Genomic DNA, 24,390 nt, shown 5'->3' on the forward strand with positions numbered 1-24,390 from the left:
AGATCCATCTAAAGCAGTAGCAAGTGTATACTGTAATGTTGTCAATTTGATAATGACAAATATCAAAAATATAAATAAGCACAGACATACCCAGGAATGTCCCAAATATTTATTTTGCAAAAATAATGGATGCCGTTCAGAGCTAATGAAGGGGCAACTCTGATGCATGAAGCTAACAGACAGAAATAAGTTGTACAGTGTGGGAAGCTGGCCGTGTGTGGTGGGTACCTAAGGTACTTACACCTTATACTAGGTCCAGGTATCCCCCATTAGTGAAGTGTAGGCTGTGTCTAGAAGCCAGGCTCTCTAGGTGTACCTGTGGATGAGCAGCCACGGCTTATCGAGGAGACATTCAAAGCTCATGAAAACCACTGTAGTCACACAGCACTTACACACATGAAAGAAAATACTCAGTTGTACAAAAATAAAGGTAATTTATTTTTGGTCACACAATACCACGAAATACTAGAAGGGCAACCCTCTAATAGGAGGTAAGTGATACATTAATTTCATACACTAGTAAACAGTAATAGGCATAGAAAACAGTGCAATTGCAGTTAGACAATAGTGACCCTAGGGGGAGCACAAACCATATACTAAAAAAATGGAATGCTAACACGGGATCCACACCTAGGTAAGTGGAATGTGTAGAGTGGAGTTGGGAGTACTAGAAAACCAAAGAGGTATGTAACAGAGTACCCCCCCCCGTCTCAGCGACCAGGAAAGCAGGAGTAAATCACTGGAATTGCCCCAAACCACCCAGAAGGAAGGGAAAGAAGACACCCAGGAAAGACTGCAAGAAACCAGCTGGGGATTCCTGGAGAGGAAGACCAGTGGAGAGAGGGTACCAAGTCCAAGAGTCACAGTGGAGTCCAGAAGGAGTAGGAGCTACTACCCACCCTGCTGCAGTTGCAGGAGTTGGTCGACTGTAATGAGGAGAAGGTCAGCACTGCAGCCCTGGAGCCGGAGAAGAGTTCCTGAATAATGCAGATGCTGTCCCACACTGGAAGGAGGGTTGCAGTCGGTTGTCGGTGCACGAATTGCACCAATAAGCCTTGGCAAAGGCAAATGTCAGGGTTGGCGAAAAGTGGAGCTGCTGGGACCAGCAATGTACAGGACTCAACCCAGGAGGGGAACCTCAGCGACAGACTCCACAGAAGCAGGAGCAGCACCCACAGGACGGGGACACAGAAGTTGCAGGAGAAGCACACGCAGCACACAGAAGGGTCCCACGCTACAGAAGAACCACGCAGAGGGCTGTGCGTCACAGGAAGGAGTGCTGAGGGCTGGAGCTGCACGTAGCCTTAAGTTCCCTTGGAGGAAATGCAAACAAGCCGTGGCAGCCGCAAGAGACACAGTGCACCAGGGTACTGTCCTGCGTGGGAAGGCAAGAGCTTACCCCCACCAAAGTTGGACAGCTGGCAGAGAGGACTACTCCGGACCACCACCCATGATGCAAGATCCAGGCAGCTCAGGATGAGTAGAGATGTGTGCCTGCGGATGCGGCAAGTGATTCCTTCACTCCAAGGGAGATTCCATCTTCCTTCTCGTGCAGACAGAGGATGCACAGCCAGGGAAATGTTGCAGAAGCTGGGGAAACAATGTTGCAAGAAGAGTCTTCTTCGTGGATGCCGATTATTGGTTCCTGGAGGGTCCAGTCGCGGTTCCAATGGCTAGAAGTCAAAGTAAGGTTGCAGAGGAGTCCTGCTGGAATCTAGCAACCCGAATCTGAGGACCCACGCAAGAGAGACCTTGAATAGCCTTGAATGGGGGACTGGTCACTAAGCCAGGTGACCACCTATCAGGAGGGGGCTCGGACGTCCCCTGCCTGGCCTGTCCACTCGGATGCTCCCATAGGTCGCTGCCAACCTTGGATTCAAGATGGCAGAACCCAGGAACCCTATGGAGGAGCTCTGGGCACCACCCCTGGGGTGGTGATGGACAGGGGAGTGGTCACTTCCCTTTCCATTATCCAGTTTTTCACCAGAGCAGGGACTGGAGGTACCTGAACCGGTGTAGACTGGTTTAGGTGTGAAGGGCACCAAATGTGCGCTTCAAAGCATACCAGTGGCTTGGGGAGGCTATCCCTCCCAAGGCAGCCACATTTATTTCCAAAGGGAGAAGGCGCTACCTCCCTCTCCCAAAGGAAATCATTTGTTCTGCCTTCTTGAGCTTGATCAGATCACACAGCAGGAGGGTAGAAACCTGTCTGAGGGGTGGCAGCAGCTTGGGCGGCCCAAAAATCACTTGAGGACTGGTGGTAGTCTAAGGAGCCCCCAGATTGCATGAGAACATAGTGTATGGGATCATACTTCTAATACTTGCAACAGTATTGGGGTATGATTTCAAAATGTTTGATACAAAACATGCCTAGGTTCGGAGTTACCATTATGTAGCTGGACATATGTAGTGGCCTATGTCCAGTACGCGCATAAGTGGCGTCCCCGCATTCACGAAGTCCAGGAAAAGTGAACTGGAGTTCGTGGGGCCACCTCTGCTAGTGTAGGGGTGCCCTCACACACAGGTACTTGCACCCTGCACTCTAGACTAGGAGGGCCTGCCATGGGGTGACTTAAAGTGAGCTGGGTGCAGTGACCTGTACTGGTACACAGGATCTCCTCAGTAGCAAGTCAAATGTTGATCAATGCACTGATGGAAGAGGACCAGCACCTATCTCCTTCTGGGAAGGCGTGGCCAAATAATGGAGGCTGCACTTTTCAAGTGTCAGGCGCCTCCAGACACTGGGTCAGGGTGTCTCAGGATGTGGAATGGCTCAGACTGGTGAGCCTTTTAACAAGCAGAAGTTGGTCACAGGCAGAAAGAGGGGGGAGGCTACGTTTTGCTCTGACATGGAGCGCTCTGCCACAACAAATGGACACTGTAAGTTGTAAACAAGTCAAACAACCGGATGTCGGAGAAGGCTGACAGGTCAACCTATCAATGCCACTGATTGCTTAACTGCAAATGTTCTATATAATGAAAATATCTATTCTGCCACTATCAAGTAAATCTTTTGTTTTATTGTATTCCTGTTAGCTGTTTGTTGTATTACCCACAGCATCACTCGGCTGCACTCATTGAATATAGTCAACAAAAAAAGTCACTATTCCCTTGAAGACGAGGATGGTAAATTACTGTCATGTCCAAGAAACACTGGCCCTTGATTAATAAAATCTGCAACTGTGATCCAACATAGGTCTTTAAGGACATTTGTTTTACTATTACTGATACATATGTAGTGTAATATGATTTGTATGATAATAAATTGTGAATGGCTTCAATTAAAAGTTTTCTTTTTTCAATGCATATTCAGTTCCCATATAGTGTTTCAGGTCACATTTTTCAGAGGGTGAATAGTACAGCATTTTGCCCTATGCTAGAAAGTCATATTCACCCTGATTATTCCTAACATTCTTCAGCTTAGCTAGACTCAAGTGTACCAATAAGCAAACATAAAATAAACATTAAATCAAATGTAGGGTATTACTTACGAGGAACTACTCTAAAGACCTGGCCTCTGAATCGCCTCCATGTGTTCGGAATGCCCTTGGAGAAATAGTGTGGAAAAGCCTTCTGCTCGAATGGAGACAAAGTGTAGGTGATGATATGTCGGATCTTTGCCAGATCACCAAAGTGGCCGCCCATTGTTGGTATTATGCTGCCAAATAAAGAACACATGGTTTAATTTCTAGGCCTTTAATAAACCTTTCTAACCATTTTAATTTCTGTCCTCTCCCCAGGGGCCAAATCAACCATGTCAGCATCTTTCAAAAGCCAATCTGCAAATTCCAGAACATATGTGGGGCTCTCTAATTAAGATTTAAAGCGAATATAGAGTAAAACAGAACAAAAACAACTGAATAAACCCTTTCAGAATATGTTCCAGTTCACCAAAGAAACAGTGCAATGATAACTGACCAATTTCTTCCACTGTTCGCCGTCTGGTGAAACCACCGAGCAGGTCCTATCTCAGGAAACAATTTCTCAACATGTTTCTTATTCAATCATAGTTTGTCTGTTTGTGAATACAGAGAAACTAAGGCTGAATTGGCACCAATGGGATTCAACCCTATGTCCATGACCTTTATACAAACATCCGGGTCCCCTTATTGATATGACAGTTCCATCCCGGGACACAAACAAGTATCAGCACAGCCAGTAGGTTTTGCCTATGCATGATCTACTTGCTTTGTCAAAGGTGAACGCGTCATAGGGATTTATTATAATTTACTTTCAACATGCCTCACAGCAGCAGTGCTGCAGTACATGGCTAAAAAACACACATTGTCAAAGCCAGTAGTTCTCGCAGGAGAGAGGCCGACTGGCTTTGCCAATGTTTGTTCACTGAAGCCTCTAGCCAGAGGTCTTCAACCTTTTCTGTAGTAAAGAGCCACTTACGTTCAATGGAAATCATCCAGAGCTACGAATATTATTAGAATTTTAATACTGACCACACCAGGCAAGTTTACATGTTTGTTTTAAATATACACTTCTCAGTTTTTATAGGCTGAGCGACACAGGAGAGCTACTTATGGGTAGCCTGGCTGTAACTAGTAGCTCACGAGCTACTTGTTGGAGACACCTGCTCTAATCTTTCACTTGTTGTTGAACCTGTGCCTTTTCTATATATTCTCCCAAGAGGTTACTACTAGTTAGGCTAATCTTGTATCTCAATCGCTAAAACTGATTCAGGGTCACCAGTGGCTAAAAGGACAGTAAAGGCTGCTTACCCGCAGTGTGTGGGCACGGGGCTAGGTTAGAGTGGTATAGAGTGCAGTGGTGCAGAGTATTTGGCATAGAGTGCCTTAGTTTTTAGTAAAGTGGTGTTGAGTGCATTGGCGCAGTGGTTTAGAGTAGAATAGTGCGGAGGGCAGCAGAGTGGTGAAGAGTAAAGTGCAGTAGAGTGACAGAGTGCAGTAGCATAGAGCAGAATTGTTTCAGAGTACCGCGAAGTGGTGTAGAGTGGAGTGGTACAGGACAGAGTAGCGGCGTAGAGCACAGTGGCATAGTGTATGGTAGAATAGAGAAGAATGGCGTAGAGGGCAGTGACATGCAGTGAAGTGACAGAGTAGAGTGAAGTGGCTTGGAGTGGTGCAGTGGTGTAGAGTACAGCAGCGTAGAGTGGTGCAGAGTAAAGTGATGTATGATGAAATGGTGTAGAGCAGAGTGGCGTAGAGTGCAGTGGCATACAGTATATTGGTTTTGAGTAAAGTGATGTTAAGTGCACTGGAGTGAAATGCAGTGGCGCAGAGTGCAGAGGCGTAGAGTGGAATAATGCACACTGGAATGGCACACAGTGGAACAGAGTGGCGTAGAATGCAGTGGTGCAGAATGGATTATAGTGGCTTGCGGTAGAGTTCAGTGATGTAGAGTGGAGTACAGTGCACTGGCATAGAGTGCAGCAGAGCGATGAAAGGTAGAGTGCAGTAGCAGAGTGTAGGAGTGCAGAGAAGAGTGACGTAGAGTTCAGTGTTGCAGAGTGGCATAGAGTGAAGTGGCATAGAGTGGTGCAGAGTAGAGTGCAGTGATGAAGGGTAAAATGTAGAAGCTTATACTTCAGAGGTGTAGACTGGGACAGACTACAGTGTTCGAGAGTAAAGTGCAGAGGTGTACTGTGCAATGGCAGATAGTGCTGTGTTGCAGAGTAGACTGTCAGAGTGCAGCAGTGTACAGTAGAGTGGCTTAGAGTGCACTGTGGTGGAATGCAGGGGCACAGAGCGGTTCAGAGTAGAGTGGCGTAGAGAGCAGTAGAGCAGAATAGAGTGGTGTGAACCAGTGGCGGCTCCTCCGTTTGGGCGGAGGAGCGTTGCCCCCCCCCCCGCCAGCAGCGCCCAAACCTTTTAAAGAAAAAGGATAATATACTATGTTTATTATCGTATTCTTTGAAAGGGGCGCGGCCACGGGTGACATGAACTGTGGGGGGGAGTGCTCAGCCCTCCCCCTTCACAGCGCATGTGTGTTTGGCCAGCGGTCTCAGGCCGGCCAAACACATGTGCGCTGTAGGCTATTTCCAGCCCAGCAACACGGTTGCTGGACTGGAGAGAGCCTGCACAGGCTCCCTGTTTGCCTGTGAGTGCCCTGGCTGGGCGAACCCAGCCAATCCTGACGCTGCTCTGTGTAGCTTCAGGATTGGCGCAGGGCAGGCTGTGAGCTTATGCCTGCAGAGGAGCGTCGGGGGACAGAGGAGTGGCGGAGGAGGTAAGTGTTAAAAAAAACAAATGATATTAAATTGAATGTTTATTCCCTCCCGCCACCCCGCCCCTTCTGCGACCCACGAGCCGCTACTGGTGTGAAGTGACATAGGGTACAATGAAGTAGAGTGCAGAGTAGAATATAGTGGTATATAGTGCAGTGGTGCAGCTTAGATTGGCATAGAGTAGTGGCGTAGTGTATTAGTTTTGAGTGAGGTGGCGTAGAGTGTAGGGATACAGAAAGGAGCGGCGCACAGTAGATTGTTTCAGAGCAGAATGGAATGGTGCGTGGCAAAGTAGAGGGGCGCAGAGTAGATTAGAATGGGGAAGAGTGGATTTACATAGAGTGCACAAGCATATAATAGAGCGGTACAGGGTAGAGTGCATTGGCATAGAGTACAGAGTTGCAGAGTAAAGTGGTGCAGAGAGGAGTGGTATAAGGTGCAGTGATGCACAGTATTGTGGGGTAGAGTGCATTCGCAAAGTGTAGAGTGATGTAGAGTTGAGATGCGTACTGTGAAGTGGCATACTCAAGTGGTGTAGAGTGGAGTGTGCATGGTGTGGTAGTGCACTGCCATTACAGACAACACATCTTCAATTGAAATGCCCATTACATTTGCACAAAGATACAGTTTTACTGATAAATGTACACAGCGCACAAACAATGAGTGGAAATGTCATCACCTAGTGTATTGACTGATTTGTTTGGATCGTATTAAAATATTTGTTTCCACCACACAGAATTACCAAATAATGTGCTTCATTTGTACTTTTCGAATTCTGGTATATTTTGAAATATTTACACAGTTCATTTACAGCCATTTAAATTTTGTTGTCTGTTAAAAAAAAAATATATAAGAGCTTTCCACAAGCACACCTCCAGACGTCAGCATGATTGTCACATAAATCCCTTGACTTTTAAGTCAGAAAAAGAAAAGTAAACCCCAGGGTCACTGGAAGACAGAGCCTGACATTTAACATCTATTTTTGAATGCACAACAGCTGTGGCAAGATAAGAATAAGATTTAATGGCCTATTTACAGAAATCCAGTTCTGGTGGAAGAATATAGTAAATATGGTTTGGGCAACTGAAGAAGCGAACTCCAGCTGGGCAGCCTAAAACAAATAGAGCCAGCTAACAGAAAGCAAGCAAATGTGAGTCACTAACCACAAAGCAGACGGTAAGCAGTGGGCGGAATGCATTCCCAGGGAAACTTTGTGAATGCCCCTAAGATGTCACTAACCAACCAGAAAGCTGTGCTGTCCGCTAGGCTTCCACCTGAAAATGATGGTAAATGCTCCTTGTAAAAGGAGTTAGCAGCACTTGTTCCATTGCGGGGATAGGGTGCATGCTGTACAGGGAGCGGTGCCTCGGGATCTTTCACCAACAAGATTGGCAGAAAAGTAAAGCTCTGGGTTTCACACTATCCAGGAAAACCCCACACTCAGTAACAGAGCCAGTTGGTGCCCACAGGCAGAAGCCGGCTCTTACCCCGGACTGCTGCTCTTAACATCCATGCAAACTGTAGTAGAGAGTACAAACACCAGTACATAAACTTTTCCGCAAGTTTAGATTTTGCGACCTAGCAAGTCAACTTACATACATTTAGAGGTCAGATTGCAATATTGTTAAAACAACATGTACTGCAAACCAATCTGAGTAAGGCTAAAAGCCACCACTTCCTAAAGAACTCTAATTCTGTAGATAAACTAAAGTACCTACACACTTGCTTTCCGTCTCAAATTTATTTACAATAAAATTCTCTTCCCTAAAATACTGCATTTGATCAACTATGTAATAATGTCGGTTCAAGATCCAGTTTTACATTTAACATATTCAATAGAGAGGGCAAATGCAAGCAGCAACCAGCAAGCAACGACGAGGAGGCAGCAACAACAGCAGAAGCAAGAGAAGAAGGGGAAAACAAAGCAGCTGAATCTGAGGTGAGCAGCGGAAAGATACTAATAAAGCAATTAATCAGTACCTGGTAAATGCTTTATTGGAGGGTCAAACAAATAAAGAAGAAAATGAAACTGATGCACGCTGACCAATAAGAAACAAGGAAATGAGAGTGACGAAGTCAACAAATGGTAAGTAATGGACAGGATTTAAGCCTTTTTAATTTTTTTAATGTAACCAATAATCTAGCAAGCAAGAGTATATGCACCGTCTTAGGCGAGACCTTTTAAAAGGGAATCTCTCACTCACATTAATTGTACAATCTACAGTTTTCGGTTATAAACTTGAGTTTGAGTGTGCCCAGAGACACATCACAAGCTGCCTTTTGCCTTTAATGTCTGAAGTGCTGACTTGGCAGTCATTTAGCCAAATTGTTGAACTTTACCTATGAGTAACTAATGCGACCTCGCTTTCTAGCCAAAGTACACTGGGACATTACGGAAGCACTGTGGCTTCGTTCATGGAGAGATGTACTGGCAGTCAGCAATTTTATGTTGTATAATATTTCTGGAAGCCTCATAAGTCATTAGAAAGAACAAGCATTAGCTAAATCAATAGGTTTTGCATTACAGTTTTTACTACAAGTATATTATACAAAAAAAAAAACCATGCAGCCTAAACGTGGCACCTTGACGCTTGGAATAAAAAATTAAATGAAAAACAAACACCACATAACTTTAATTGAACAGACAAGTGCGCTTAAAGCATGTATAGGAACTCTTTAGCTTTATTCCACATTACAGTACAATATTATTTCTTATTAGCTCAAAAAAGCAACAATTTGTTTCAAATTACTTCAACCTGAACACAGCTAAAACACACAGGGAGTCTAAAAAAAGATTTTTTTTAAATGATAAAGAACGAAAACAAAACAAAAAAAAAACATTAGCAAAATAAAGTGCTGGTAGTCACACCTGATATGGAAATGTATGTATTTTTTATTCATGATTTATTTTATGTTATGAGGCTTGCAAGATAGCTAAAGAGGTGTCTGGCCAGGATCTATAAGTGAAGAGCTTTGGAATGAAAACTTTGTAGCAAATGTAACGGAAAGTTTCAATTCTATTAAGGACACCTCCTTTATTTTCCAGCAGCAGTATTTAAAGTAACAACTACATTCCCCAAGATGCCAGGGAAAGAACATATAAACAACCAATCAACAGTCAGCATAGCAGTCCATATAATCCGTCACCTACTGTACTTCTTTCGTTCCTTCTTCAGTGGTTGAGAAAAGTGCTCTTTGTTTTGTTTGAACTATTCCTCTTTTTAACTGTATGCATTTACATGGTGCCTTACTGCTAATTCTATTGTCACTCACCCGCCCGCGGGAGCGCACTCACCTCTCTATTCGCGGCAGTATTGTTCATTGGGGCCCGCCAAGTGTAGTGCACTTATTAGCCTGTAGAGGGCAGGGCAACCGCAAGATGCCTGTCTCAGTGGTCCTGTGGGAAAAGCACACATTCTGAAAGTGAGACGCCTTCCCAGCGGAAGTGTCTCCCCCGCCTGCCTGGAAGCATGACGCCCGAACAGGGTCTGTAGTTACTAATCAGACAGAAGGGGGGGGGAATAGGGCTTGACACAATGCGCTAATAGTGCATTTCTGCACATTAGAGAACCTGGCTTTGTCTAGCTGGCTGACACATAACCTCCTGCCTGACCTGCGACTGTGCCCCTGCACGCCCTTAAAGGTACCAAACACTTGTGACCTTCAGGGACATATATATATATATATATTGAAAATGTCACTTACCCAGTGTACATCTGTTCGTGGCATTAGTCGCTGCAGATTCACATGCTGTGCATAGTCCGCCGTCTGGTGTTGGGTCGGAGTGTTACAAGTTGTTTTTCTTCGAAGAAGTCTTTGAGTCACGAGACCGAGGGACTCCTCCTCCTTTGTTTCCATTGCGCATGGGCGTCGACTCCATCTTCGATTGTTTTCCCCGCAGAGGGTGAGGTAGGAGTTGTGTATGTTAGTAATAGTGCCCATGCAATGGAATGAATAAGTATGTACAAAATAAAGTTTAAGTAATATATTTACAAATGTACAAATGTTGAAGATTACTTCCATACGGCTACAGGCTCCCGGGGAGGCGGGTGGGCGCATGTGAATCTGCAGCGACTAATGCCACGAACAGATGTACACTGGGTAAGTGACATTTTCAGTTCGGTGGCATGTGTAGCTGCAGATACACATGCTGTGCATAGACTAGTAAGCAGTTATCTCCCCAAAAGCGGTGGCTCAGCCTGTAGGAGTGGAAGTAGTTTGAAATAGAGTTCTTAGTACGGCTTGACCTACTGTGGCTTGTTGTGCGGATAGCACGTCTACACAGTAGTGCTTAGTAAATGTGTGAGGCGTAGACCATGTGGCTGCCTTACATATTTCGTTCATTGGAATATTTCCTAGGAAGGCCATGGTAGCGCCTTTCTTTCTGGTTGAGTGTGCCTTTGGTGTAATGGGCAGCTCTCTTTGCTTTAAGGTAGCAGGTTTGGATACACTTATCTATCCATCTGGCTATACCCTGTTTTGATATTGGGTTTCCTGTATGAGGTTTTTGAAATGCAATAAACAGTTGTTTTGTTTTCCTAATTAGTTTTGTTCTGTCAATGTAGTACATTAGTGCTCTTCTGATGTCTAAAGTATGTAGTGCCCTTTCAGCTACTGAGTCTGGCTGTGGAAAGAACACTGGTAGTTCTACTGTTTGATTTAAGTGGAACGGTGAAATAACTTTTGGTAAAAATTTTGGATTAGTTCTTAGAACTACTTTATTTTTGTGTATTTGAATAAAAGGTTCCTGTATAGTAAACGCTTGAATTTCGCTTACTCTTCTTAGAGATGTAATGGCAACGAGAAATGCAACCTTCCACGTTAAGAATTGCATTTCGCAAGAATGCATGGGTTCGAAAGGTGGACCCATGAGTCTTGTTAAGACGATGTTGAGGTTGCATGAAGGAACAGGTGGTGTTCTTGGTGGTATAATTCTTTTTAGGCCTTCCATAAACGCTTTAATGACAGGTATCCTAAATAGTGAAGTTGAATGGGTAATCTGCAGGTATGCAGAAATCGCTGCGAGGTGTATCTTTATGGAAGAGAAGGCCAGATTTGATTTTTGCAAATGTAGTAAGTATCCTAATACATCCTTTGGAGATGCATGTAATGGTTGAACTTGATTATATGGCAGTAGCAAACAAATCTTTTCCATTTACTTGCATAGCAGTGTCTAGTGGATGGCCTTCTAGCCTGTTTTATGACCTCCATACATTCTTGGGTGAGGTTTAAATGTCCGAATTCTAGGATTTCAGGAGCCAGATTGCTAGATTCAGCGATGCTGGGTTTGGATGCCTGATCTGTTGTTTGTGTTGTGTTAGCAGATCTGGCCTGTTGGGTAGCTTGACATGGGGTACTACTGACAGGTCTAGTAGTGTTGTGTACCAGGGTTGTCTTGCCCATGTTGGTGCTATTAGTATGAGTTTGAGTTTGTTTTGACTCAATTTGTTTACTAGATATGGAAGGAGAGGGAGAGGGGGAAAAGCGTATGCAAATATCCCTGACCAATTCATCCATAGAGCATTGCCTTGAGACTGCCTGTGTGGGTACCTGGATGCGAAGTTTTGGCATTTTGCGTTCTCCTTTGTTGCAAATAGGTCTATTTGAGGTGTTCCCCAAATGTGGAAGTAAGTGTTTAGAATTTGGGGGTGAATCTCCCATTCGTGGACTTGTTGGTGATCTCGAGAGAGGTTGTCTGCTAGTTGATTCTGGATCCCTGGAATAAACTGTGCTATTAGGCGAATGTGGTTGTGAATCGCCCATTGCCATATCTTTTGTGCCAGGAGGCACAGCTGTGTCAAGTGTGTTCCCCCCTGTTTGTTTAGATAATACATTGTTGTCATGTTGTCTGTTTTGACAAGAATGTATTTGTGGGTTATGATGGGTTGAAATGCTTTCAACGCTAGGAATACTGCTAACAACTCGAGGTGATTTATATGCAACTTCGTTTGATGTACGTCCCATTGTCCTTGGATGCTGTGTTGATTGAGGTGTGCTCCCCACCCTGTCATGGAAGCATCTGTTGTTATCACGTATTGTGGCACTGGGTCTTGGAAAGGCCGCCCTTTGTTTAAATTTATACTGTTCCACCATAGAAGCGAGATGTATGTTTGGCGGTCTATCAACACCAGATCTAGAAGGTGACCCTGTGCCTGTGACCATTGCGATGCTAGGCACTGTTGTAAGGGCCTCATGTGCAGTCTTGCGTTTGGGACAATGGCTATGCATGAAGACATCATGCCTAGGAGTTTTAATACCATCTTTGCATGTATTTTTTGTGTCGGATACATGGCTTGTATAACCTTGTAAAAATTTTGAACCCTTTGTGGACTTGGAGTGGCTATCCCCTTTGTTGTGTTGATTGTCGCTCCTAAGTATTGCTGTGTTTTGCACGGCAGAATGTGTGATTTTGCATAGTTGATGGAGAAACAGAGTTTGTAGAGGGTTTGTATGACATACTCTGTGTGGTGTGAACACTTTGTTAGGGAGTTGGTTTTGATTAGCCAATCGTCTAGGTAGGGGAACACGTGTATTTGCTGCCTTCTGATATGTGCAGCTACTACTGCTAGGCATTTTGTAAATACTCTTGGTGCGGTTGTTATACCGAACGGCAACACTTTGAATTGGTAATGTATTCCCTTGAATACGAACCTTAGGTATTTCCTGTGCGAGGGATGTATCGGTATGTGGAAATACGCGTCCTTTAGATCTAAGGTTGTCATATAGTCTTGTTGTTTTAGCAGTGGTAATACGTCTTGTAGCGTGACCATGTGAAAGTGTTCCGATTTGATGTAGATGTTTAGTGTTCTGAGATCTAAGATTGGTCTCAGTGTTTTGTCTTTTTTTGGTATTAGAAAGTACAGTGAGTAAACTCCTGTGTTCCTTTGTGTACGTGGTACAAGTTCTATTGCGTCCTTTTGCAGTAATGCCTGAACTTCTAATTCCAGAAGGTCTAAATGCTGTTTTGACATGTTTTGTGTTTTGGTGGGACATTTGGAGGGATTTGGAGAAATTCTATGCAATAACCATGTTGGATAATTGCTAAGACCCAAGTGTCTGTTGTTATCTCCTCCCAAGCTTTGTAAAATTGGCTTAGTCTTCCCCCCACTGGTGTTGTGTGAAGGGGTTGAGTGACTTGTGAGTCACTGTTTGGTTGTAGGGGTTTTGGGACCTTGAAATTTTCCCCGGTTTCTAGGGAATTGTCCCCCTCTGTACTGGCCCCGAAAGCCTCCCCTTTGGTACTGTCCCTGGTAGGTAGACGGTGTTGATTGTGAGGTGCTGGCTTGTGTGGCTTGACCCCGAAACCCCCCTCTGAAGGGTGTTCTGCGAAATGTGCCAAAAGTGCCTCTGCCCTGCGGGGAATAGAGTGCGCCCATGGCCTTGGCTGTGTCAGTGTCCTTTTTCAATTTCTCAATTGCCGTGTCCACATCAGGTCCAAACAATTGTTGTTCGTTGAACGGCATATTGAGCACTGCCTGTTGTATCTCTGGTTTAAACCCGGATGTGCGCAACCATGCGTGCCTTCTTATGGTTATTGCGGTATTTATTGTTCTTGCAGCTGTATCCGCTGCATCCATAGAGGAGCGTATTTGGTTATTAGAGATATTTTGTCCCTCCTCGACTACTTGTTTTGCCCGTTTCTGTAATTCTTTGGGTAGATGCTCGATGAGATGCTGCATCTCATCCCAATGGGCTCTGTCATATCGCGCTAGGAGCGCCTGAGAGTTCGCGATGCGCCACTGGTTTGCAGCTTGTACAGCAACCCTTTTTCCAGCTGCGTCGAACTTGCGGCTCTCTTTGTCCGGAGGTGGGGCGTCGCCTGATGTGTGCGAGTTGGCTCTCTTGCGAGCTGCCCCTACTACAACTGAATCTGGTGGCAGTTGTGATGTGATAAAAGCAGGGTCTGTGGGCGGTGCTTTATATTTTTTCTCCACCCGTGGAGTTATCGCTCTGCTTTTGACAGGGTCTTTAAAGATCTGTTTTGCGTGCCTTAGCATTCCCGGGAGCATAGGCAGGTTTTGATAGGTGCTATGGGTGGAAGAGAGGGTGTTGAAAAGGAAGTCATCCTCGACAGGTTCTGAGTGTAACAACACGTTATGGAACTCTGCTGCCCTAGCTACCACCTGTGCATACGCTGTGCTGTCCTCAGGTGGTGAGGGCTTGGTATGGTACGACTCAGGACTATTGTCTGATACTGGGGCGTCATATAGGTCCCAAGCGTCCTGGTCATCTTGGCTCATGGTGGTATGAGCTGGTGAATGTGACGGAGTTTGTGCCGGTGATGTATGAGTTACAGGTGGAGGAGAGGGTGGTGGAGTTACTTTCTTCACCACTTTTGCTTGTGGTGTTTGTTCTTGTGTTTGGAACTCGAGTCTCCTTTTCATCCTGATTGGGGGAAGAGTGCTGATCTTCCCTGTCTCACTCTGTATGAAGATCCGCTTCTGGGTGTGGTCTACGTCAGTGGATTGTAACTTCTTCAAATCTGTGTTTGCGCATTTGAGAGGACAGTGATTGTTCCTCTGAATACGAGCTGGCAGTCGGTTCGGTTGCTGGGCGTTTTGGCACCGAAACTGTGTCTTTGCTTGTTTTCGGCTCCGAGGAGAATTTTCTCTTTTTTGTAGTCGAGCCTTCTCGGCGTCGATCATCCTCGGTGCCGTTGTCTCTGCGTCGAGCAGCTTCGGTTCCGCTGTCTCGGCGTCGACCCTTTTCGGCAGCACTTTCTCGGTCCCGAGATTGCTGCGTGCCGGTGTCTCGACCCGAGTCGGACGATCTCGGCACCAGTTCGCCCTTTTTCGGTGCCGATGGACGGTCACCTATTTTATGGGTTGAGCCATGGCCTGTTGGCAGTGGCGTCCCCTGGGCCTTGTCTGTTTTGCCCGTGTGGTGCTTGTTTCGGCGTCTTACTCACGGTTTCTTCGACGTCGAACTCCTCCGAGTCCGATTCATGGATGGAGAAGGCTTCCTCTTCTTCTCCTTGTTCCTCGAACCCTCGTTGTCCTGTCGGCGTGGACGCCATTTGCAACCTTCTAGCTCTTCGGTCACGGAGCGTCTTTCGGGACCGAAACGCACGACAGGCCTCACACGTTTCTTCCTTGTGCTCGGGCGACAGGCACAATTTACAGACCAAATGTTGGTCTGCATATGGATATTTGCTGTGGCATTTAGGACAGCATCGGAACGGGGTCCGTTCCATCGGTGTCGATGTTACACGCGGTTGGGCCGACCAGGCCCCGACGGGGGGTCGAAGTTACCCCGAAGGGCTACCGGAGCTCTTCACGATTCGGTGTCGATTCTATCTAACCTGATACCGAACGAAACAATACCGACGTAGTTTTCCGAAGTTTTGACTATCTTTCCGTCCCGAAACCCGGAGCGAAAAGGAACACGTCCGAACCCAATGGCGGAAAAAAAACAATCGAAGATGGAGTCGACGCCCATGCGCAATGGAAACAAAGGAGGAGGAGTCCCTCGGTCTCGTGACTCGAAAAGACTTCTTCGAAGAAAAACAACTTGTAACACTCCGACCCAACACCAGACGGCGGACTATGCACAGCATGTGTATCTGCAGCTACACATGCCATCGAACATATATTTATAATTATATATTATGTTGACTGATAGGCACATCCACGCTTTGGCGCAGTGCTTGAGCACAATGCAGGCAAGTAATGAGGACATAGAGGAAGAGACCATTTTGGTCCTTCCCATTGACTCTGGGTTTTCTGAGGCAAAGGAGGGGAATAATCCTCGCCTCCAGTCCTGATATAGAATTAGAACTATACCTCAACAGATCAAATACGAGTACAGTACAGGTCTTATACTTTAGCAAAATATTTTCCCACTAATAGCCAGAAGACACCTCCAGCAGCAGCTCACTTAGACATGTCCAAATAGGTGTTATAGCATGATCGTTGGACTCCCAAACTCCTCATACTTCTCCACAAAGCACAATAGTTAATGGCCACTGACACCTGTGAATGTACATCACCAAAACAAAACACATATGGTGTGCTTAAATGTTCAAAGCTCAAGTGAAACGCAGTCAATGTTTGCACTCAGGGGGGGAAGCTCCTTAAATTGTATGTGGCTTTTCTGAGGTTACTGCAATATCATTTGATAGGCATTATGCTGCGCAAGAGGAAAGGGCCTAATAGGAAGAAAAACCTCCAATGGCTAGTTGCGGAGTATTTCCAAAGGAGTATAAGGTGGTCCAGGGAAACACTGGTGACTGAAGACTCAGTGCGGTGAGCATAGACCGACACTGGAAAATACAAATTGAAGAGACGGGTACCCACTGGGCCAGAAACCTAGAATAGAGGCAAAAAAAAAAAAAGGTACTAAGCAAAAAAACATTTGTTGAAAAGAGGACTTTGTTAAGATGCTTAGGGTTGCTGATCTTATGACAAAAAAGGGAACTGTGTCAAAGGATGGGTGATGACCACCTTGGATTTGTTTATTGAGTCACGCTGGTATTGAGTGCTGCTGAGTGATGAAAAATGTTGGAGAGTCACGATTTTGTGTGCCCGGCTCTCCTGCAAATACCCAACGAATGCCTGCCTCTACCCTACAACCTCCAGTGGGCCAACACCTGCCTCCCCCGAGAGATGAGAATGTTGCCCCACCTGTGTTCTCCTAAGGCACCACTTAAGTGAGACGCCATTGCACCAGCAAAGAGTCAAGCCACCACAGCACACACACTACACTACAGGAGCTAAGAAGATGTTTTCTCACAGGCATATATCGGCTGCAGTGGCAAACACCAAACACTTTCCCAGTCCCCCTTTCAGCTCACAGACCTACATGCAGGTCCAACAAGCAGCGGGTCTCCGTCCCGGCTCGATCGCCACAAGAACACGCCGAGGCTCGGAAAGCTACAGCCAGCTCCCGCTTCAGCTATCGAGTGGTCAAGCCTTTTGAGCATCTCCTTCACGCCCATTTGCCTGGGCAGGATAATTGGCTATACAGGTTTACCCTGAGGGGCTTAAGACTTCCTCACAGTTTTCTGTATTGGTAGTCTCTTTCAGTCTGCCTCCCTATATGGCCTTTTCGCTGGGTTGCCCATACCAGCAGCAATTTTTTTTATCCCGACTTGTTCTCGGACCATATTCTGAACAAGGATGGCAGAATTTAATGATGCAACCAACTTGCCCTCTAATCAAGAAGAGAAAGACCTCCTCCTGGCAGGGGATATTGTACATGCTGTAGACACATCTGTCACACAATCAGTCAATAGGGCCTTTTAAGAGATATGCATTGTCTGTTCCCCCTTTTGACGTGCCCCCCCCGTGGCACCCATCACAATAGGACAATGGTCCCTCTCACAACAAAAAGACTGGCCCCAGTCATCAGACACCGCCTGCATGTCCCATTCCCTCTCTAGTGATCACACTTACTCTGCGTCACAACCGTCAACTAGTTCCCCTTCTAAAGCCATTCCCCCTCCAAACAATGTCCTCTCCGACGACTCTGTCTCTGATGACTACACTGATTGTGCCAAACATCCTCGCACTGACAAACACAAGTCCTCAAATGCTTCCCAGGTGACCTCTCCCACCCTCACACCTGTCCTTTGACCCCAACAACATTGCCAACCCATGCTCGTCGGACTGAACTCCTCTTCCCTCAGTCTCTAATTACGTCCACGATCGGCTCTGAAAGGCTTTGAGAAAGATGCCTGGAACTGTCTTCGCTCAGAATGTCCTCACCCGGACATCCCGGGCAAAGTAGCGGAGACCCCAGAGCTCGACCCCAGCCTGGTCACATTCCTTAAAAGGTCCTGTAGGGATCCCATAAAAAGGGATCAAAAGGTCTTGGAGGCTGTGTCAAGATAAAGTCCTTGACACTGGTGGTCCAATATGCAAAATTCTAGACATGGTAGTATCCGCAAAGGATACCGACAAGCCCACTGACCCTGATACCCTGGCAGGTTGGGCACAACACGTGCTGTTTATTAGGAAACGCCAGCTGCACAATTTCAGTGCAGCGCAGGCCCATTGATTCTAAGCTCACCGAACTGGCATCTGCAGAACAAGGGCCTTTGCCCAACGGATTGTTTTTTGGTGACAAATGTGTTAAGGGTTTGGTGAAAGTTGGTCCACACATTCACAGCCCTAGAAAAGATCCAATCTTCTCTCCATAAGGTCTTTCAACACCGCCCTTTTGTCAAGGCTGCTTGTTATCAAGGGCAAATCTGGCCGAACTTCTCAGAAACCCTCAGTCCTTACCAGCTACTGAAGGCTGGGGATATTCCTCTCAGGTTTGAGACACCTACCCAACCAGAGCTCATGGTGGCTGAGGCAGAGGATCCTTCCGCTCCCAAGGAAACCACGCATCAGGATCAAATTTGAGGTAAGACTGAAATCTCCATCAGTGGTGCAGAACTCATTTTTTCCTGAACAACTGGTCTTCTCCGACTTCCAATCCTTAGGACCTAAAAACAGTGAACGGGTTCAAGATGGGTTTTTTGTGTGGTGCCTCAACAAATCCTTCTTCCTCCTCATACCCATTTTCCAAACTAGATCAATCCTTTATTCAACAAGAAATATACCAACTGCTAGTCAAGGATACAATAGGTCTCTGTCATCCAGATCCTTCTGGATTCTGCAACAATAGTTTTGTGGTGACCAAAAGCTGGGGGTTGGTCCCTATTAGTGATCAACCTGAAGGGATTCAACACATAGATCCTTTATCTTCCCTTCAAAATGGAGGGGATTAGTCTCCTCAGAGACATTCTTCGAGAAGGCAACTGGATATTTCGCCTCAACTTAGTGTAATCCTATCTGTCTTTAACCACCAACTCCGTCTTGAGCTTAGCTGCAAACATAGTCACACTAGTGGCGCAGGTATTTTTCTGCACACAGCTTGTGTAATGTGTTTTCGCTCTTTCTTACCATGTACGGGCAAATAACATGGGAGAGTAGTAATTATAGGATGTACCAGGCTCAGAATGCTTATGGTAAAGAAAGAAACAGCTTGGGCTTGAAGTGCACGTTGGGATGTGGCCAGTCTAAACGTGCTCTTTCAAACCTGACCTGGTGCGGCCAGCATTTGAACAATAAATAACTTACCTGATGGAAGGAGGGTTTCTAGAATCTTCCTCTTAAGGTTGTTTAAAGTATATAAAAGGTAGTGGAAGCTTGATGGCTCGGGAGAAGGAGCTCACCTGAGAAGGGACACACTGCTCAGAAAATAAACCCACTGCGGGCAGTCTCCCTCTGTTCGGTTGTCCAGGTTCTGCGGCCTGAAGTTGGCAGACAAAGGGACGCCGTTGGTGTCAAGCCCCATGGTGATGCATTTTTAATTCTTATTTTTAGCTTTGCGTTGTGCATGCATGAATATACAGTCTATTGATATATATATATAATAAATTGTTGAAGTATTGCATTTTCGGTTTCTGTGATCATTATTATTTTACTGCTGCAATCATTTTTAGAACTGCACATGTGTGGCTGACCTTGAAATAAAAGCTCACGTTATTTTTTGCGTGTGTGAATCTTGAGAAATGCCTTAATATATTTATTACTCAGACTAAGAGCGCTGTATTCCTTTCACTGCGTTTCCTCTCAGTCTGAAGCAGAATACTTGGACGCTTATCTTTCTATCCCAATTTTTTCTCCAAATCGGAAATTTCTTCGGTTTGCATGGAGGAGTCAATAGTTCCACTTCAAAATCCTTCCTTTAGGGTTCTCCTCTGCTCAGGGATTTTTTTACCAAAATCATGCACCCGGTAGTAGAGAATATCCATTCCAGAGGCGTCTGTCTGATCATAAGGACGACATTCTCCTCTTGGCCTAGGACGTTCAGGACCTCCTTCAACATTTTGACTGGACAGGCTAGCTCCTACAGGATCTAGGGTTCCTCATTAAGGAAACTGAACCAGAGCTCTCTCCCTACCGTGAGATGGAATTTCTAGGATTCCAGATTGACACTTCTACTTCCCTCCAGTTCTTTCCAGACAAGAAATTAAGCTCAGTCCAGAAGGAGATTTGGTGGGGTGCTTGATGCAGCAACATCTCCAATGGTGGGCGTGGTCCCAAGAAGAAGCTCAACTACACATAAATTGCTTAGAGCTCTTAGCCAGGTCTTTTTCAATAAAGATCCTAGCCCCTCGCCCCACATACTTTCTGCTGAGAATAGACAACATTTCTCAGTTTAATACATATACAAATTAGGGGGAAACAAAATCCAGAGTCCTAGCAGAGATCCCAAAGACCTTCTGGAATCATTGTCTCTAACATCATATATCGGTGACGGCAGAATGTCTACCAGGTCAATGCAACATAGTAGCAGATTGGAACTCAAGGTACCTCGGGTATCCCAGCAAGTGGAAGCTTGATCAGGCAGCCTTTCAGGCTTCTCCATGATTGGTGGGGCCAGTGTCACATGGCTCTATTTGCGTCCCACTTATCTCATCAACTGAGTCAGTTCTGCTCTTGGAGACTAGATCCGACGGCCCTAGCAACGGATGTTTTTCAATGTAGAGGTCCTCTTCATTCCCTACTTTTCCGATTATACCGAAAGAACCCAGCCCCAACTCTCAGTCAGTGAGCAGAATTGATTCTGATCACTCCTGTATGGAGAGCTAAACCCTTGTTCCCAGTACTGCTGGAGAAGCCCAGAGACCTTCTGGTACAGATTCCCTTGTTTCTGGACCTCCTGATGGATCCAGCAGGCCTGTCCCACCCTCTTCTGGTTCAAGGCAACTTGCAGCTCATGACCTGGTTCATTTCAGGACACGTTGTTTTGTGCCAAACCTTTCTGAACAATCTATCACCTTCATATCAGCATCCTGGTCTGACTCTACCCATAAGCGTTATGCATCAGCTTTGCGAAAATGGTTGGGTTGGTTGGACGCACAGGGTTTAGATACTCTTGGGGCCCCTGTTACATCTGTCATCAATTTCTTAGAGGAAATAGCTTACAGTGGTTTAGGATTACTTTCAGTCAATTAGGCATGCAATTTTTATGGGCCATTCTCTTACTGAAGGAAAACTGATTGAAGAACACACATTGTTAAGTAGAGTGATTAGAGGCATTCGCTTATCCAATCCTCCCCTCCGGAAATACTCCAATCTATGGGACGTTAACACCATTTTAAAATTCCTCCAGAGATGGCTCGCCAATTCAGACCTGTCTAGGAAACAACTGTCAGCTAGGCTGACAGTCTTGCTATGTTATTGTCATACAGGAGGATGTTTAAGGCCCTAGGCTTCTCAGGCAGAGTTTTTTCTCCTGATGGAGTCTCTAAGGACAAAAATTCTTTCTAGACAGTTTACTTACTTACGTTTCCCAGATGATCCAAAAGTTTTGTATTGTTCACTGTCTGAAAAAGCACAAAGATCGTATCAGGGAATTTCGCCAGTCTAATGGGGGTGGGAGGCTCCTGACCACTCTCCAGAAACAGTTTAACCTGGTGTCTTCCGCCACCTTGGCTTGCTGGGTGACATGGATTCTCTCTGAGGCAGGCACAGATACATGAGGTTTAGAGCCCATTTAGTGAGAGGGGCCATGGCCTCAAAATCTTTCAGCCCAGATTCTCACCCTCATTACATTAAGAGAGGGGCGGATTGGTCTGCAGACTCTACATTCAAGACCTTCTATTACAAACCCATATTAGATGTGGCTTCTACAGTACTACAACAGCTTTGAACAAGTATAATCAGAAGCCTCCAGTCCCAACATAGAATAAAACATTTTCCAGCAAGCACGTCAGAAAAGTTCAATTCTATCAAGGACACGGAGGCGAGAATTATTCCAGCCTATGATATCACAACATACAAGTTAATGCAATGATATTACTTATAATCATGTTGGTAACGTTTTCCCAACCATTATGTATTTGATGTGTTTTATGATGGCCTTTGTTTAGGAAATCCGGGCGTTACAATGCCTCTTTTTTATTTGTCTTCTTTCAGAATCCAATCAGAACGGGTAACTGATGCTGGTATCTATTCTCATCTTCGAATTCCGGACCGGATTGGCCATCTGATGTCTCCAGATCTGAGTTTTGTTCCGCCTGAATGTGTGGCATTTTCCTCAGATGGCAGTAACTCTTCGATACAATTGGAAGCCTAAGCTGTGCAACCATTGGGCACAGAAAGAGGTGGTGTTTTGGCACCTTTGTTTTTATATATCTGGTTATGACTGTGACAGGTGTAAGGACATGAGGTCATTCTAAATGTTTAGGGAAATGTAGTTTTATTCAAAAGTTTATTTTTATTGGCTGCTGTGGTTTTTTGTGTAATAAACAGCAAAGAAGGAGAAACATAATTCTTGCTTCCGTGCCCTTAATAGAACTGAAAATTCTTGATGTGTAAGTTAGAAAATGTTTTATTGCCAGTAGCGTCAAGATGGGCATCACTAAAGCAACACAAAAGGATGATGGACGAAGTTCTGAAACTTTTCAAACACTCACCCCGAGTCACAGATCTGGGTTTAATCCATAGTTCTTTTGCTCACCACGCCACCCCTGTTTGGACCCAGCCATATGCAAATCAGTCTTAACCCAGTTACCCATGGGAAGAGTCCAGCCCAAACTGCCAAGCCCTCCCTGGACTGGAAACAAGCATCCTGGGACAGGTTTCAGGGTATCACCCTTCATCAGCCAGGCTAGCCTGAATCCAGTGGCACAGTAAGCATGGGACCCATATCTGGGCATACCCTTCCGACTTAGGGTGACTGTAGCAACACAAAAGGATGATTGACAGAGTACTGAAACTTTTCAAACACTCACCGCCAGTCACAGATCTGGGTTTAACCCATTGTTCTTTTGCTCACCGTGCCACCCTAGTTTGGAGCCAGACATATCCAAATCAGCCTTGACTCTGTACCCCAGTCACAGATCAGGGTTTAATTTATTGTTCTTTTACTCACCATGCCACCCAGTTTGGACCCAGCCATATACAAATAAGTGTTGATCCTGTACCCCCACCACAGGAACAGTCCAGCCCAAACTGCCAGGCCAGGTCCTCCCTGGACAGGAAACAAGCATCCTGAGACTTCCTCCATCACCTTTTTGTGTTGCTGAAGTAGCCCTAAGTGGGAAAAGTATGTCCAGACGTGGGTCCCGTGCTCACTTTAGTAAGGCCTGGCTCACCAGAATTGTATGTTTGCCAATCATGTATTTGATTATATTTTTAAAAGGGATAACAGAACTTAAGTGCAATATTTAAATATGTTAGACAAATTTAAACACTGTCAATATAATACAATCATTGTGAAAAATTGTGGGGGGCTCGATTTTTTTTCCAACACAGGTGGGTGGCTTAACATTCAAAAGTTTGAAGACCACTTCTATAAGGCATGGTTACAATTCACTTCGGTGGGGCCAAAAAGTATGATTGTGGTGTGCCTGAGGGCAACATTAATGCCAGCAGGGCTGGGGCACGGTGTAAGGTGGGCAGATGGGAAGCAAAGCATGTACTTGGTGTGGGCAGTGAATCAAGAAGTAATACTGAGGATTTCATGCAATACTGCTATCAAAATTAAGACCCTGGTCTCTAAGAGAGTCGTAGATTGACAATACTGGGTTATGCTGTATCAATCTATATCCTTATATGGCACCTTGGGTAAGCTTTCTCTGTTGGCTATTGCTACACTTGGAGAATCAAGTGTACAAAGGAAGCAACTTGATTACTGAATCACAATTCAAAAGAATTGTACACTGAGAAACCAGAAAACCTTGGATCACTCCAAGCTTCCCCACTTGACCACATTGCGCAGTCCTCGAAAAATCCACTTGCTATGGCGAGTCATATTTTATCAGGTTGAGCTGTTTTTAAGTCCTACTTGCACCTTCTGGCCAGTTGACAAAGAACAGGTGTTCTCTTCTGTCAGAAACTAAAGGAGCAATAATGACACTTAAATATTGTTCTTGTCACGTTTGTTCTGTGTTCAGAAACAGAGGTCAAATGTCAGTTTGTCTTTTTTCCCTTCTGAATGCAGACTTCTGAGATTTTCTAAGGTGAACAATCTGACCTGCTGTAAAAAGTGTGAAATAAAAGGCTGTAGAGTGTAAAAGTTATCCTAACACACTACATTTAAATAACTAAGACAAATGTACAAACATTTCAAAATGTCAGTAGTTATGAAAGCTCATTGTTTGTACTTCTGTGTGATGACAAATAAAAATTAATAGGATGAAAACAAATCAGAACACTTTACTTGGTGATGTGCAAATGATAAATGTTTTATGA

At 45.2% G+C, this 24,390-nt stretch overlaps 1 protein-coding gene across 2 annotated transcripts in view; it reads right to left on the bottom strand.

Moving 5' to 3' along the window:
• UQCRQ (ubiquinol-cytochrome c reductase complex III subunit VII) overlaps nucleotides 1-24,390 on the bottom strand; it is a 52,474-nt gene that overhangs the window by 25,815 nt on the left and 2,269 nt on the right. For both annotated transcript variants that reach the window (XM_069244729.1, XM_069244730.1), the window contains exon 2: nucleotides 3,492-3,658. In XM_069244729.1, coding sequence (XP_069100830.1) covers nucleotides 3,492-3,645 — 154 coding nt within the window. In that variant the 5' untranslated portion in view covers nucleotides 3,646-3,658. The remainder of the gene's footprint in view (nucleotides 1-3,491; nucleotides 3,659-24,390) is intronic.

The sequence above is a fragment of the Pleurodeles waltl genome, chromosome 7 (assembly GCF_031143425.1).
Source record: "Pleurodeles waltl isolate 20211129_DDA chromosome 7, aPleWal1.hap1.20221129, whole genome shotgun sequence".
Lineage (NCBI taxonomy): Eukaryota > Metazoa > Chordata > Amphibia > Caudata > Salamandridae > Pleurodeles > Pleurodeles waltl.